Source organism: Elephantulus edwardii, unplaced genomic scaffold (genome assembly GCF_000299155.1).
Source record: "Elephantulus edwardii isolate Elephantulus edwardi_28Jun2011 unplaced genomic scaffold, EleEdw1.0 scaffold00026, whole genome shotgun sequence".
Classification (NCBI taxonomy): Eukaryota; Metazoa; Chordata; class Mammalia; order Macroscelidea; family Macroscelididae; genus Elephantulus; species Elephantulus edwardii.
This window is the reverse complement of record NW_006399776.1, coordinates 15,782,053-15,794,041: the sequence shown is the minus strand read 5'-3', so window position 1 is coordinate 15,794,041 and position 11,989 is coordinate 15,782,053. Positions and strand designations below refer to the sequence as shown.

The window sequence follows — 11,989 nt, the reverse complement described above, 5'->3', positions numbered from 1 at the left end:
CCTGGAAAGGGTTAAACCGGGTGGCTCCTTGGAGGCAAGGATTCTGAGGCTCCGTCTAACATACTTTGGACATGTTGTGAGGAGGGACCAGTCCCTGGAGAGGGATATCATGCTTGGGAGGATGGAGGGATAGCGCAGGAGATGAAGGCCCTCTATGAGGTGGATTGATTCGGTGACTGGGATAATCGGGATGGGAGTGTCAGAGACAGTACGATTGGCACAGGACAGAGCGAAGTTTAGGGCTCTTGTACATAGGGTCGCTATTAGTCGCAAGCGACTTGACGGCACATAACAACAACAACAACCTTTGTCTTGGTAGCATAATTTTCTGTCCACTAGGCCAAATGAGCTCTCTCTTTGTTGTTGTTGTTGTTGTTAATTGCTGTCGAGTCTTACATGTAATGTCTAATATTTTTTTATGTTCATGCAGTTGTGCCTGCTCTCTTGGGTTACTGTTTACTTGGTAAATAATTTTTACAATTTTTGTAACTTTTCTGTACCCTCATCTTTTTTCTTTTTTAAAAAAAATTTATTTTCTTTTATTTTAATGAACATTTACAGAAGTTTGGATTTCCATTCGTTCATTGTTGCCTTTTTTTCCCTGCCCACACCTCCCCCGAAGTTTCCTCTTCTCTTGGAAAAGTAAAAGAAAAATTCCTTCATTGGTATACAGTACCCCCGCATCCCCCCACTTCACCCCACCCCGAGTACACTCCACTATGCAACCTTCATTCTGGACTCTTGTCATAACCATAATCCCCAATCATATATCGCTTTTAAACTGTTCTCTCCCTCATCTGTTTCAATGCAGTATACATAATTTATCCAGTTTTTCTCAGTCTTACCCCAACCCTGATGTCAGTCCCGTTCATCTTTTGGATGCATGTTATAAACTGTGTGCTTTACATCTACTCTTTGCTTACTGATTATCTCCTCTGTTATTTTGTATATAAAATACTAAATATTAAAGCTAAAACTATACTATTCAGATATTTTTGTATGTGTTTTGTGATGTAGGTCTGATATAAACAGATGGGGGGTGTTGGACTGTGAAAGTTAACTTAGTGTGTCAACTTGGCTAGGGTGGTTTGACAGATATGCAATGAGGTAGTTACCCTTCACTTTATTATCTGATGTATTCCTCCTTCATTTTCACATATGCCAATTTTCAGATAATAGCCCATTGTTTCATACTTAACGATGTCGATAAGTGAAGAGTCATGGCATGTGTGTATATATATGTGTGTGTGTGCATATATTATATAAAATTTTGGTTTTGTAATAATTCTGTAGTTACTGTTGTAGTTGTGTGCTCTCGAGTCACAACTGAACCTATGGCTCACCCCTCTATCGCTGACCCCTCCAGCATGTTTTCAGAGGCAGTAAACCACCTTCTCTCGCTAATTCACTTAGGGATTTTTATGTATTTTTATGTATTTCCTATTATTGTAATTATAGATATTTTTAAGCTTACATTTATGTCATATATTATTCAAATCTGTCCTTCCTCATCTAAATGGCTTTATTCTCTCATTTTTATTTTCTTTTGAACTGATTGATGTTCCCCTTTTCCTTCCAAATTTGAGCGTACGTACTGTGAAACATTCCCATCATTTCATTTGCTTTCACGAGAAGCCATCACAGATTTCCAAAAATCTGAAATCATTCAATATTTAATAGTACTACCATTGCCCTAGCATATACCTTAGCGGACCTGTATCCTCTGTTTTGCTAAATTATCTTCACAATTCAAGTGTAATCTTTATTTTTTAAATACTACAAAATAATATTATTATTAATTTACCCAATAAGTGTTTGGATTAACCATGTATCTATTACTTTCTCTGTTTTGTTATACTTTGTTGAAAATATAGCCTTCTTGCTGAGATCTCTTTTCTTCTGCCTCAAGGATAGCTGCTTAGCTTAGATGCTTAGATGGTGTTCAATTTTCTTTAAACTTCCTTGGGGAATTTTGAAGGGGCTCTGATAGCTTAGTCCACAGTGAATTGTGTTGCTAAACCAAAGGTCAGGCTTGTTCACAACAGCAACTTCTCAGGAGAAAAATGAGTAACTTCCTCCCATGTGATTTACAGCGTTGGGAACTTTCTTGAGGATCAGCTATGAGTTGGTCCGAACTCAGTGGCAATAAGTTTGAGTATTTTATCATGAGAAAGGGTTGTGGCTAGTTCATATCTAATTTAAACTTACTGTGAGACAATGGCTCTTTTGGGTCTAGTTTTTTGATAAAAAGGTTTTTGGTAAATTCATAATTTTTAGACCGATTTAGACTTTGCCTGTTGACTGTCTTATTCTGCAGTGTTATAAAAACCAAGGTTCATATGTATCACCCACCCCAGTCAAAAAAGCAACTTTAATTTAAAAATTATTGCTCTAGAATTTTACTTTCCTTTAAATTTTGGCTTGGTATAAGAGTGTGTGTGTGTGTGTGTGTGTGTGTGTGTGTGTGTGTGTGTCCTTTTACTTTTTAAAGGAAGGTTTTAAAAATGTCTGTTATAGCCGAACTTTAGTTTGTTTCACTGGAAAGTTTCAGTGGGATAGCCGAACCTGTTATATACATGGTCACAGAAGTCTTTCAGAACCATCTTGAACACTGCACAAAATAGTATATCATTCTTTACTCTTCCACCATTATACATATTTTTTAGATCTGCAACTAGTTCATACTTAATCTTTTTATGAACCCGTCTCCTCATCCTCCAGCAGAGAGGTCAATGACAGATATAATGCTTAAGGGGACTATATGAGGGATAAAAATGAGTTATTACATATGAGACACTTGAACTAATTCCTGCAGTATTGTTGTATGTAGTGAATATATAATTATAGTCTCAAGAAGACTTTGTAGTAGAATAGAATTTGGCAAGTTCAAGAATGGAAAGAAAGTCAGTGTGTTTGGAATGTAATGGACAAGGTGACAGAAAGTGTGAGGTAACACTGAAATTATGAAGGACCCTATGAACTGCAGAAGGGAATTGATTTTACTCTGTATGCTTTGGAAATCAAGAGATGAGAGTATTTGGTTCATGTCTTTACTAGATTACTCAGGAATCTGTGAGAATGTGTCAGACATATTAGAAAGAGTGAAGGCAGCATGGTTAAATTAGGTTACTGCTATAGTCCAGAGGCAAGATAGGGGTGACTTGAATTGTAATAATATGCTCTGTTGGCATAGTGCATTTTGTGTGTCTGATACAGGCCATGGTCTTTGCTATCACTTGTTATGCATAGAGAGTTGGACAGTGACTGAAGAGGATAGAAGGAGAATTGATGCCTTTGAGCTGTGGTGCTGGAGTGCTAGGAAAACAAATAGATCCAGGGTTAAACCATATAGCTCCCTGGAGGCAAGGATTCTGAGGCTCCGTCTAGCATACTTTGGACATGTTGTAAGGAGGGACAGGTCCTTGGAGAGCGACATCATGCTGGGCAGAGTGGAGGGACAGCGCAGGAGGGGAAGATCCTCTATGAGGTGGATTGATTCAGTGACTGGGGTAATCGGGATGGAAATGTCAGAGACAGTGCGATTGGTACAGAACAGAGCAGAGTTTAGGGCTGCTGTACATAGGGTCACTATGAGTCGCAAGAGACTCGATGGCACATAAAAACAACAACAACTAACTGAAAGGTCAGTGATTCAAACCTACCAGCTGCTTGACGGGAGAAAGATGGGCAATCTCCCACCATAGATGTACCCAGGAAACCCAGTGAAGTTTTAGCATGAGTTGGAATCAACTGCATGGAGTGGGTTTTTTAATTGTAAAAGTGGCCACGAAAATTATGAGAAGTAATTTGATTACGATAGGGCTTGTAGATAGAGACTGCAGAGTTTGCTGATGGAGTTACAGCTCAGTGGAGTACATTCCCCACAGAAGGAATGGTTGTTGCTGCTGTTGTGTACCATTGAGTCAGAAGCAGTTATTCTCAGGGAGGAGATGGTTGATTCTTCTCCTATGGAGCAGCTGGTAGATGTTAACTCTGTGCCTTCAGGATTGCAGCACAGCTTCTTGCCACTAGGCCACCTGGAATTATTAGTAATAACACTCTTTCTATTGTGTCTTTACCAAAGATGCCTCTCCTCCACTATTAAAATGGAATCTAAATATCCATTACTGATTTCTGAAATCCATTTAGAGAAGTAGCTCTTTTTTAAAATAAGGTCTGATTTCTTAAATTTTGTAACTAAGTTGCCATGCTTATTTGTGAAAAACTGGCTTGTCCCACAAAAATGTGTACTGATAGCGTTTGCTCTCTGGTTCTCTGCAGGCTGCCTGTGACCCCACTGCGCTTAGCTGTCCTGCTGGAAATAAAGCTGTCTTGGCTACTTCACACTTAACCAGTGGATGGTAGCGTTAGTGGTTGGCCGGCGTTCTTGTGTACACTTGGGACTTACGTTGGAATAAACACTAGACTCACACTAAAATTGGACCAGAAATTTATTTTTATCCTCCTTTCAGCTTCAAGTAAACCTCAAGTCTCTCATCAAAATGACAAATGATCTTGACTTTATGAGGTGATCTAAAGATTAAAATCAGCCCTGGGTGCTTACTTACTCTTGCATTTGAATGGAGATTTTTATCTTTTGGAAGGGAAATCGAGTTAAATATAGAGTTCTCTGATTTCACATAGAAAGTTTTCTTTTGTATCCTGTGTGTCTGATAATAGCATGTCTGTATTTGTTGTCTAGAGGGACTTCACTTCCTTCTTCTCCTTGAAGGCAAACATATGACCCAGTGTTTATCTGGAACACCCGTCTTTTTTTTTTATTGTTTTTGGTCTTTTTTAACCCTCTCCATAAGTCTACTCAACTGACTCTAAGGACTCACTAATTTAACATACGCTGAAAGATGGGAAAATTAATTTCTTTTCAGACTTATTCAATAATCAATATCTCTTGACGAGCTAATGTCTAATTGTGGCATTTATTTATACAGTTTACCTGCAGGAAGGCCTGTGAAATCTTGCTCACCTGAATACTATGCATAAATTTGTGCTGCTTTGTAATTGGCCTCTTTTGTGATCTTACAGAATACCAAGCTGCTATTTTACACTTGAAGAGAGAACACAAAGAAGAAATTGAAAACCTGCAGGTATATCTATTTGACTCTTTTGATCTGGTTACATGAGACTGATATTTAGTTTTCCTTTCTGCTGAAGTGAATATACTCCTTTTGTTAAAGATTTTAACTAGATAAAGTCTGCAGGTTGTACCTGCCCATGGGCACTGGATCTGTCCTGGGGATGAAAGCCTCAGACTGCGCTTTTAAAAGATTTTACTTCTTATTTTTTTAATTTGACGTGATTGGAAAAACAATTGTTTAATTTTTACAACAAGTAAGAGTTTAAGGAAATACAGTACTTAGATTTTGCTGTTTATAGAAAGTAACTTTAAAGTTGTTCATCATACACATATTGCAAAAGTATTTAATTTGGCTTTTTCCTCTTTATGCCAGCATATACATCACTGTAATCTGATGTCATACAGATTGACGCTCTTACAAAGGAAAACCCAGTAAGGGGATAAGTTGTGCTGAGCCACTCCATATTCTCAAAAAGCGCCTGCAAACTGCCTACACTGTCCTTCTTTGGGAAACTCAGTAAGACTAAAGCAGGATTTTCTTGGCCTGCCATCAAATTGTCATTTCCATGTGTGGCATTTATTTGCAGTACCTGTGTCAAGAACTCCAGAATCTTAACTTCCCTTAACTAATTATTGAATCAGGCACAGATTCTACTTTTTAATGGCAGGGGATGTGTTTGCATTTGCTATGTGTAAGAGAGCTGGACAATGACTAGGGAGGATAGGAAAATTGATGCCTTTGATCTATGGTGCTGGAGAAAAGTATTGAATATACCATGGACTGCTAAGAGAACAAACAAGTTCATCCTAGAGAGGGTGAGACCAGACTGCTTCTTGGAGGCAAGGATTCTGAAGCTTTGTCTGACATACTTTGAACATGTTGCAAGGAGGGACCAGTCCTTGAAGAGGGACTTCATGCTTGAGAGGATGGAGGGACAGCGCAGGAGAGGAAGGCCCTTTATGAGGTGGATTGATTCAGTGACTGGGATAGTGGGGGTGTTAGAGACAATAAGATTGGCCCAGGACAGAGATGGGTTTAGGGCTATTGAACACAGGATCACTATGAGTCGCAGGTGCCTTGACAGCACAGAATAACAACAATGGCTGGGGATAACCTCATACTTCAGAAGAACAATATAAAAAACTTAAACAAATCTTTTTGCTTATTTACTATCTCATTCCTTGATAATTTAATGCATCTGTAGATCTAAAGTCTTTTTTTTTCTTTGTTAAATGACAATGCATTTCTGAACCCCCACCCCCAACATTTTAACCTGTAACAGGAGGGCCTATGTAGTCTTGCAGATGCTGACTGTGTTGGATTATACATGAAGTCACTGCAAGTAGGGTGGTATTGTGTTTGGGTTAAGACCACACTCACCAAGCTTGGTTTAAGTAGTTAGAAAAAGAGAATTATTACATCTCAAAAAGAAACAAAAAAGTGGAAAAGTACTTCTGTCTCCTAGGGGAAAACCCAGGAGAGGCCCTTACCTTTTTGTTGCAAAATGTCCTACAAAGCTTTCTCTTTCTTGTTCTTTGTTTGATGTGTAAATGATTCTCAACTGTCTCAGACTAAATTGATGGGGGGAAATTTAAGAAACAGATTGATAAAGAAGATAGCTATAGAAGTGATTCTATAGAAAGTTATATATATAAAAATTACTGGTGGATTCGAACCACTGAAGATACTCAGCCTTTGAGTCATTGCAAAATTATCTATGTCATCACAGCTCCTCTACAGAAAATGATAGGCATTGTATTTAGGACTTTTAAACCATTTTTATTATTGTAAAGATATTTACAAATTAAAAAAACTTACAAATTAAAGATTTTAGTGTATCCAGTTTGTGAAAACAAATTAATCATATTGTGCAACTATCACCAGTATCTGTTGTAAAATGTTGAATTATCCTGAATAAAAACTCAGTGATTTGTAAGCACTGGTTTTACTTTGTCCCCTTCTGTTCTATGCCTGATGAGTACTGTAAATTTTGAGTTTTGTACCTATGTCTATTTTAGGTATTTCATACACTTGAAGTCATATGGTAGTTGTTCTTTAGTGAATGAATTGCTTAACTTAGCATATAGAATGTTTTCAGAGTTTAAGGAAGCAATAAACAGAACTAACTCGGTTTGATTCTCAGACAACCAAAATGTAGCCTCTGCTCTTTCTTTCTCTGTAGATCTACAGGGAGTCACTTAATCCTTTTGCCTTCTCCCATCCTCCAGTGCAACATGAAAACCTTACCACCTAAAATCATTGGTGAGGGAATTTAACTATTTTGAGGGAGCCCTGATGGCCTAGTGGGTCAGGAGTTGCAATACCAACCCGAAGATGGGCAGTTCACATTTACTCACTAGATGCTCTGAGAGACAAAGATGGGTAATTACACTCTATTATTAACAACTTCTGAAAAGCCATGGTAAGGTCAGCAATGAATTGGTTTGGACTTGAAGGTACTGAGAATTTTTTGTTTTTTTCACTATTTAACCAAATATTTCAAGGCTAGTGAATGGAGAACCTGAGGTTGCTAATATCATGTATTTCTGTAGCTGTGGTTATTGAGATAACCATGAAAACAATATGGAACTTGGCCCGGCAGCCAGTGTTTCAATGTGTAGTAACATACACATAGTCCTTTTATCATTCAAAAGCAAAGCTTTATTAATGACTTGGATGGATCAATTCTTGATGCCTCAGTGGATCCAATAATGATCTTGGATGGCAGCAGGTTGACAATGTAAAATAAGTTTGGGAGAACTGGGTTCAAGTTCTGAGTGAACATTGTCCTATGACTTTGGTAGTCAGTCAACTTCTCTAAACCTTAGTTTGTCCATTTTAGCAACTGTACAATAATAATTCTTTAATTATGATATTGCATATAATACTGGGCATGTTGCAAGGCAGGACCAGTCCTTGGAGAGGGATGTCATGCTTGGAAGGGTGGAGGGACAGTGCATGAGAGGAACACCCTCAATGGGGCAGGTGTATTAGAGAGAGTGAGATTGGCACAAGATAGAGAAGGGTTTAGGGCTGTTGGACATAGGGTTGCTATGAGTCATAGGCAACTTGATGGCACATAACAACAACAACAACAACAACAACAACTTTAAATTTGAGAATTCTCTAACTCAGAGTCTCTAAATATCGATTACCCAATCTCCTTCCTACTTTCACTTGGAAAAAAAAAATAATCGTTTTAGTTACTTTTAGATCATCTCTCTTTTTTTAAAAAAATATTTTATTTTAATTTTTATTGTATTTTGTACAATCTTTCATTTCTCTTTTTAAAAAAAATTATTATTTTGTGTGTGTATATTATCAGAATGGATCTGATATCAGGAGGATATTGTCTCTCCTTCTCCAGCAGAGCTTCTGGTGGATTCAAACCACTCATCTTGGGATTGCAGTGCAGCTTCTTGCCACTAGGCCACCAGAGCTCACCTTAGATCATCTCTTAAATAACAAGATTTGTGTCTCAGTTCTGCTTAAATCTCTGGGACATTGTGCTCAGGATTTTGGTTATAATCTGAGTGAATTATCCTAGTATTTTAGTTATTCTTTATGACAGGAAGAAAATGATGAACCTTAGATTGGTAGGACTATTTTGGCTCTCATCTTTCTCGTTTAAAATACGGAGGGAGGGGGAGGAGGGGGAACAGAGGAACTGTATTTCCCCTTCCAGCTTTCAAGAAGTTGAAAAAATTTAGAATGCTTGAGCTGCTTAACCTAAGGAAGTTGTTCCACTCTGGCATTTTGAATCTACCAGCTACTCTGAGGAAGAAAGATGGAAAGTCTTTCCTCAGGTGATTCACAGGCTTCTAAAACTCTACAATGTCTGGTTTGAGTCAGTTTCTGACTCAATGGCAGGGACTTTGAGTTTTCAGAGTTGTTAATAAGCACTTTGAGCAGTTTGGAAGGAGGTGCTTTAGAAATGGCATTGGTTTAATCTTTTTTTAACTATTGTTCTTTTGGAGTATGGAATAGAAATAAAAGCAGCCGCCAATAGTGACATTTCTTTTACAGGAACCATTTACATTTATTCAATTTATCATATACACAATCTTTAACTGAGGAGAAAATGTACTGAGTGGTGGCCTCTGGCAGGCCCCTGCTAATTGTGCAATGCAGTCACATTTCTAATCAGGTAACTCCCACTGCAACGTGAGCCAGAGATGGATGCCAAACAGAACATTAACTAAATATTTTATCTCATTGTCCCCAAGAGAGCCAAATGGTATGCTAGCTTCCATTAAGAAAAACTTGTAGACTTCCTTTCTTTTAAATGTCTAACCCATCATACTACTCCATTTATTATAGATTTCACTTTAGTGATGAAATGGAGTAGAAACGAGAGTGGGACTGATACAGTTTTGTTTATAAAGACATAAATCCTGAGCTCTTGCCGTCTGTTATGCTCTTTGTTATCAACAAAGTTGATTTAAATATATTAATTTCTGGAGAATACTGCAAGAGAAAGGGAGTACTTTGTAGACCAATAAACAAAACTTTCAAAAATACAAAATATGGTGGTTACATAAAACCCCCATGGTATTCCCCTTAAGTGCACACATTAGTATAATTTGTTACTGAGATGCCAAAAAAAATTAGCTGTTGAGAAACATTTTAACTTATTTTTTTCCACTATGGATATGAAATAAAATCTATTAAATTGAGTAGATTTGCTGGCTTACTAGCACCAAGTCATCTCTTGGGTAATTGTTACTTAGAAACTCAGAGATAAATTTGGAATTGAACATTGGTTCATAACAGGAAACAATTAATTCCCTAGCTGACTTAGCAGTGCTGAACTCCTGTGTCTCAGCCTTCAAGATGCTCTCTTGTTCCACATAATTCAGGTACTATACCATGCTGTGTTTCCTGATAGAAAGGAGATGGTTGTAGAAAGGAAAAATGTTCATTATTCATTTATATAATGTTGGCAGATGGCTGGTCTCATATGTCTCCTTCATGTATCATCAACGTCCATCATCCTTGCTAAAGCCCTGCTGAGGCTCAAAGCTTAACATGGGTTAGTACACATGGGCCATAACAATTCTTGTTTAATAAATTTTGTTGTTGTTTACATTAATATTGCAGCAAGTGACTTTGTGCATATTGACCTTTGGTCTTTTGACTCATTTTGCTGTGTTGTTGCTGTGTGTCCTTCAGTTGGAACTGACCCGTAGTGACCCTTTCGTGGATTTTCAGAGGCAGTAAATTGCACGGGAGGAGATTGCCCATCCTCCTTTGGAACAGCTGATAGATTCCAACTGTAAAACAGGAGGGGGGAGGGGATATAGAGCACTGTGGAGAGAATTAATGTCTTTCCAGACTTTTTTTGTCTTGCTCATACTTTCTGTCACTTTTGGATGAACATATATCAGAGTTAAAGATTACATTTTTTTCAGCCATAAATTAAGCATCTAGGAGTAGGTGATAGGAGTTTCTACTTTAAAGTTCTATAAATCTCTAACGTAGGGAGAGAATGTGTCCATCTCAGCTCAGTCGAAGTATCTTCGAAATCCTTTTCTCACACAGCCATTACAGTGGTAAACAATCAGCTGAAATATAGTAAGTGGCTACTGACCGATTGACGGGACCTTGCTATACGTTCTTTTATGACTCTCATTGCTTAGGTGGAATGTTTTTTGAAGGTAACATGAGGTGAACCACAGAGTTCTTAATTAGCAGTCATCATGAATTGAACACAGCCCAAAGACGTTTGCAAATCCAGCACCAAAACAACAAAACCCAAAATTTAGTTGTATTTGACTTGATTCTGAATCAGTAGCCCCAGTCTGCACACGTTACAGCGTAGACGTGTTCAAATCTTCCAGCAGTTCTGTGGGTCAAAGATGAGCAGCCTCTTCCCATAAAGATTTAGACAACCTCACGAACCCATTGAGGAATTGATGTGAGTTGGCACCAGCTTAATGGCAGTGGATTTGGGTGTTTGTTTTTTTTTAATTTACCTACACAAGTTCTTCAGATAACGAAATATAGGAAAGTCCTTTTTCATTTTTAGTTTCAAAAATGGCAAGATATTCTTTTCTTCCTATTGGAGCACAGAAGAAAAAAGCAGGCAAGGCCTAAAAGAACAAAGGTTCAAGTGGAGGGATAGAAAGCAGGCTCTTTGTCCAGGTTCGTTTCTCAACGATGGGCCTGAGCCGAGCCTGAATCAGGATCTGCCAGTACTTAATCTGAAGTCTTCACGTCTGTGTGTATTAATCTGAGAGACTTGAAAGTCAAAGTCTGAGAGAAGTCAATTTCCATGATCATAAATTGAGTAACCAAATACCAGAATAAAACTTCTAGAAACAGTTACTACCTTATCATTGTGATTTATTTTATTTAAATATAGTTAATTCCTCAATTGTTATCTCACCTTAACTCCTCCAACACAGCCCAACTCTACTGAACCTTTAATAAACACATGGGAGGAATTTAGCTGTGTTCTCGCTTCCATTTAGCTGGCCTTGGATGCACTCAGATGTGGCAATTTATACCTGTTGTCTCTTCCAATAATTCCTGCCTCATACAGACTTTAGAATCCAGTGTCAATTTACAGTATGTGGGTGCATGTGTATACATGCATGTGCTTTGACTGTCTCACTGCAGTTTTTATAATTTTCTCTGTATCCTGTTAGAAAACTAGTAACAATAGTACTGATATTTGATGAACATTTACTATGTGCTAAACTATAAAATAGGGATTAGAGGAGTTATTTCATCCTCTCAAGGGTCACTCTTTTTTTTTTGTGCAAAAAGAACTCTTTTTAAAAATAAAATAGGGCTAAGGGGAAAAATATGAAAATATTATCTAACTGTTGAATGACACCTCAGCCCACCCCACCTCCATTTGTTCCTGATAAACTTCAGTCACATCTACT

At 37.8% G+C, this 11,989-nt stretch overlaps 1 protein-coding gene across 3 annotated transcripts in view; it reads left to right on the top strand.

The window, feature by feature from the left end:
* The window catches only part of FMN1 (formin 1), a 580,566-nt gene that overhangs the window by 222,057 nt on the left and 346,520 nt on the right, over positions 1–11,989 (top strand). For all 3 annotated transcript variants that reach the window (XM_006883052.1, XM_006883051.1, XM_006883053.1), the window contains one exon: positions 5,044–5,105. In XM_006883052.1, coding sequence (XP_006883114.1) covers positions 5,044–5,105 — 62 coding nt within the window. The remainder of the gene's footprint in view (positions 1–5,043; positions 5,106–11,989) is intronic.